General features: G+C 48.1%; 1 protein-coding gene across 1 annotated transcript; it reads right to left on the bottom strand.

Annotated features, from left to right (window-relative positions):
- Positions 1–2,504: 2,504 nt before the first annotated feature.
- Positions 2,505–3,594, bottom strand: LOC113941495 (olfactory receptor 1G1-like). The gene has a single exon (XM_027632650.1). The coding sequence runs from the start codon at positions 3,510–3,512 to the stop codon at positions 2,505–2,507; it is 1,008 nt and encodes a 335-aa protein (XP_027488451.1). The 5' UTR covers positions 3,513–3,594.
- Between the last annotated feature and the right edge of the window lie 361 nt (positions 3,595–3,955).

Raw genomic sequence — 3,955 nt, 5'->3', positions numbered from 1 at the left:
TCAAAACCAAGAGCCTCTTGTAGTTAAATAATAGAGAATTTATTCATTTCTTTAGATGTCTCTTTTCCTGCAGCTCCTGAGATGAAATACACTCCAGGAAGGTGTCTGCAGCCTGCCCTTGGTCAGGAAATATTCTCGTTTTGGGATCTGTGTTACTGGGAGAACAGTGATCAGGTATTGCCGCTGGATTAGATATTTCCAACACTTGTAGTTGAAACCTTCCCTCAGTTCCTCATCCTGCTGATATACATTCGATTCCTCTACAGTCTTCTCCCAGACTTGAAGCTGCAGACTCTTGTGCCATTGAATCTGCATGAATTCCCGTGTAAAAGTGTTCTCCAACATGTATTGTCCTTTTTCTCCTCTTCTTTTCCTCTTTGCTGCATCTTTTATCACTAAATTCTGAATCAAATCCTTTATTTTCCTGCCTTACCTCAGAGTTTCCTCAGTTTTTCAGAGTTCTCCTCCATCCCAGGGAAACTACAGGCAGGTAGCACCATCAGGCAGGGGTTGGTGGAAGATTTTGTCCATGTACAAGTTGATTTAATTGTTAACAGAGACTGAGTAAAGACAGTCAAGACTTTACCTCCAGCATTGTAGCAGCAATTCATCCACTCTCTGTCCTTCCAGAGATCTCCATGTTATTTTCAGAGCCAATTATTATGCCACAGGCAAAAAACGGGCTGCACAGGTCTTTATGAACCAAGAATGGAGTCCATGCTCATGGGATAAATGATCACAGCCTCTCCAGGGCACCTGGAAAAGAGTGTGAGATTCCTCCAAGGGCATGCCGAAGGGATTTCTCTCAGAAGTTTTCTGTTTGGGGAATTTGTCAAAGCATTGGAAATAATATGTGTGTAGGATGATTGATTCTGCTTCCAGATATAACTTTGGAAGAAATCAAAAAGCACAAGACCATGCATTTTGTGGAAGGATTTGATTTGGAAGAAGTTTTTGTCCCTGTGTTTCTGGGGAATAAACTGCAGCAACTGTTTATTAATGGGCTGACGGTTTATTACTGGAAACCCTGGGTTTATTTTTGCAGTGGCCACTTAGGTTAAATAGAAACCCTTGGGAGACAAATCTAACAGCATATATATTTAATATATGTGTATCTTCTGACCATAGAAGACGTGTAAAACTTCCTTTTGCAGCCTGTGTTTCTCCTCTTCAGTCCAAAGGGAATGGAGGATTCCAGCAAACAACACATACCCAACAAGGAGAGAGAGCGAGAGGAGTGAGATTTCATGGCTGATCCATAAACCCTAATTTAATAGATTTGGGATTTCATTTTCAAAGGGATCAAGGACTTTTGTCTCCAATTTCCACCTCAGACATGGTGGAAAGCTCTCTGTTTCTGCCATCTGCTCATGGAAGCACAAACCCTGTAGAATTGATCAGGATAGAGGTATCTTGTCACCAAGGTGTTCCTTGGAGACCTTGAAGTCATGAAGCACTAAAAGAGCTCAAGACTGGGTGTCTTTCAGGCAGCACTGAACTGAAAGCCTGAATTGCCTGAACTGGGTGGAGGGATGGTTGTGTTGGAAAGGAATTATTGTCCTTGAGCTAAGCAGGGTGAAAGTTCCAGGTGCCAACATAGAATGCAGTCTCCAGGTGTCCTGGGTTTACTTGTTCTAAAAAACCAAAGAGGAATTTTTCTTTCCCCTGCTGCATGTGGGGGAGGGATGTTGAATGGGGAGGACAGTTTTCTGCCTTTCTACCTCCCCAAAGGAGCTGGCTGGCAGAACTACATTCCAGGCTGATAACCCTCTCTTGGGGGGGTGGGGGGAGGGAAGGGGTGGGGAATTTTTCTCCCCTCCTCTCCTGGGAAAGCCGCACTTCACTTTTTGCCTTGTCGGAGGCTGGGGGGGGTTGTTGGAAAGGCTCTGAGGCCGTTTTGCTCTCAACCTGGTCATGTGGCTGCTCTCCAGCCTCGTCTTGCCTGCGCGCTGCTCTGTCTGCAACCTGAATCTGCTCAGAATTCATCGGAGAGTTTGTGCTCATCGACGAAAAAGGGGGAGTCCTGACCACAGCCAGCCGCAGACAGCGTGAGTTTAGTGGGAAAGAAAGGGCCCTTCTTTCCCCTTTTGCCCTTCCCCTCCCGGGTGGGGGGAAATCTCCATTTTTCGGCCTCTCTCGCGATCCGGGGCCTCAGGGGAGGAAACCGGAGCCCAACAGCGCCCCCCTGCTGGCCGTGCTGAGAATCGCGCCCGAGGACAGAGCACCAGTGCCAATCGCCAGCACTGAGGCTCTAAAATATGCATCCAACACCTGTGTGCTCTCACCTAACCTTCCTCTGGGCTCAGGGGAGAAAAACCTTCCCAACTGAGGTCTTCTCCTGCTGTGACCATGACCTAAAGCTGTGCCATCCAGTTGGCCCTCTGGAGGTGCACAGTTCTCCCTGCTAACTGCAAAGGGAGCCCAGAGGAGGAGTTTTGAGCCCCAAAAAATGAGTTTGGCTTGCAGCATCTAATTTTTAGAAGGTCAGTCACAAGCTGCAGTTCCTATCCAACTGCTGGAGCTGCAGAGGACGCCCGAGACTGGGCAAGGTGTTGTTGTGCTGTGACAGCAGTTCTCAGATGTCTGATCCCTCTCCTTAGGGCACTTCTGAGCTCTTTGTTCCTCAGGCTGTAGATGATGGGGTTGAGCAGGGGGGTGAGGATTCCATAGAGCATGGAAACGATCCTATCCCGCTGAGGTGAGTAGGTGGAGGAAGGGCGCACGTAGGTGCAGATGGTGGTCCCATAGAAAAGGCAAACCACAGTCAGATGAGAAGCACAGGTGGAGAAGGCTTTGTGCCTGCTCTGGAAGGAGTTCGTGGCCAGGATGACCAGGAGGATGTAGAGATAAGAGATGAGAGTGAGCACAAAGGCGCCGCTCCCCAGCACTCCAGCGACTGCCAGAATCACCAGTTCCCTGCTCCAAGTAGACGAGCAGGAGAGGCCCAGCACAGGAGGAATGTCACAGTAATATTGGTCCACTTGGTTGGAGTCACAAAAAAGCAGGGTAAAAATCAAAGAGGTGTGCAGGAGGGAGTTCAAAAACCCTACCAGCCAGGTGCCAATGGCCAGGTGAGCACACAGCTTCATCCTCATGATGTTCAGGTACTTCAGGGGGTGGCATACGGCGACGTAGCGGTCGTAGGCCATGACAGCCAAGAGGAAGATCTCTGTGCCTACCACATGAATGAGGAAAAAGAGCTGGAAGAGGCAGCCCTTGAAGGAAATGCCCTTGTTGTCAAGCAACAAGGCCCCCAGCATCTTGGGCACGGTGATAGTAGGACATAAGATATCCAGCAAGGATAAGTTGCCCAGGAAGAAGTACATGGGGTTGTGCAGTTGGGTGTCTGTGCTGACAGTAAGGAGGATTGTGAGGTTGCCTGCCATGGTGGCCAAATAAATGGTCAGGAACAGCACAAAGAGGAGCAAACGGATGTGTGGAGCATCAGAAAGGCCGATGAGAATGAATTCCGACACTGTTGAGAGGTTGTGCCTCTGCATCTTGTCTTTCATTCTGGAAAGGAGACAGAGGTTTCCTGGAAGAGAGAAAAAGTTGGGACTTAGTCAAATTTGCCCCCACCTTCTGAAGAGTGCAAGGGGTCTGTTTTGCAGTTCAAAAACATTTGCAAGCTTGCATTGCCACACTCCAAATCTACATTTGACCCACCTCTACCTAGTGTGAAAGGAAACATGTAGGCATTAAGCTTCGAAGGTATGAATCCAAAATGTTGAATTCTTGCAAGTTGTCATCTCATCCTGAAGAGCTGAAAGTTGGTGTTACCTTATCTCTGGTGTCCAGCTTAGTTGGACACAGTCCCAGGCAAGGTGAGTGGTCTTTGAAGGTTGTCTGAGTGAGGGCAGTGGGGTACAGATCCCTAGAAAGCCTTTCAGCATAAACTATTTAATGATAACAGTGTCCCCAAAGGTGTCTAGTTTACTAGCTGAAGCTAAAACTT

This window comes from Corapipo altera, unplaced genomic scaffold (genome assembly GCF_003945725.1).
Source record: "Corapipo altera isolate COAL_440 unplaced genomic scaffold, ASM394572v1 127732, whole genome shotgun sequence".
NCBI lineage: Eukaryota > Metazoa > Chordata > Aves > Passeriformes > Pipridae > Corapipo > Corapipo altera.
This window is presented reverse-complemented; position numbering and strand designations above follow the sequence as displayed.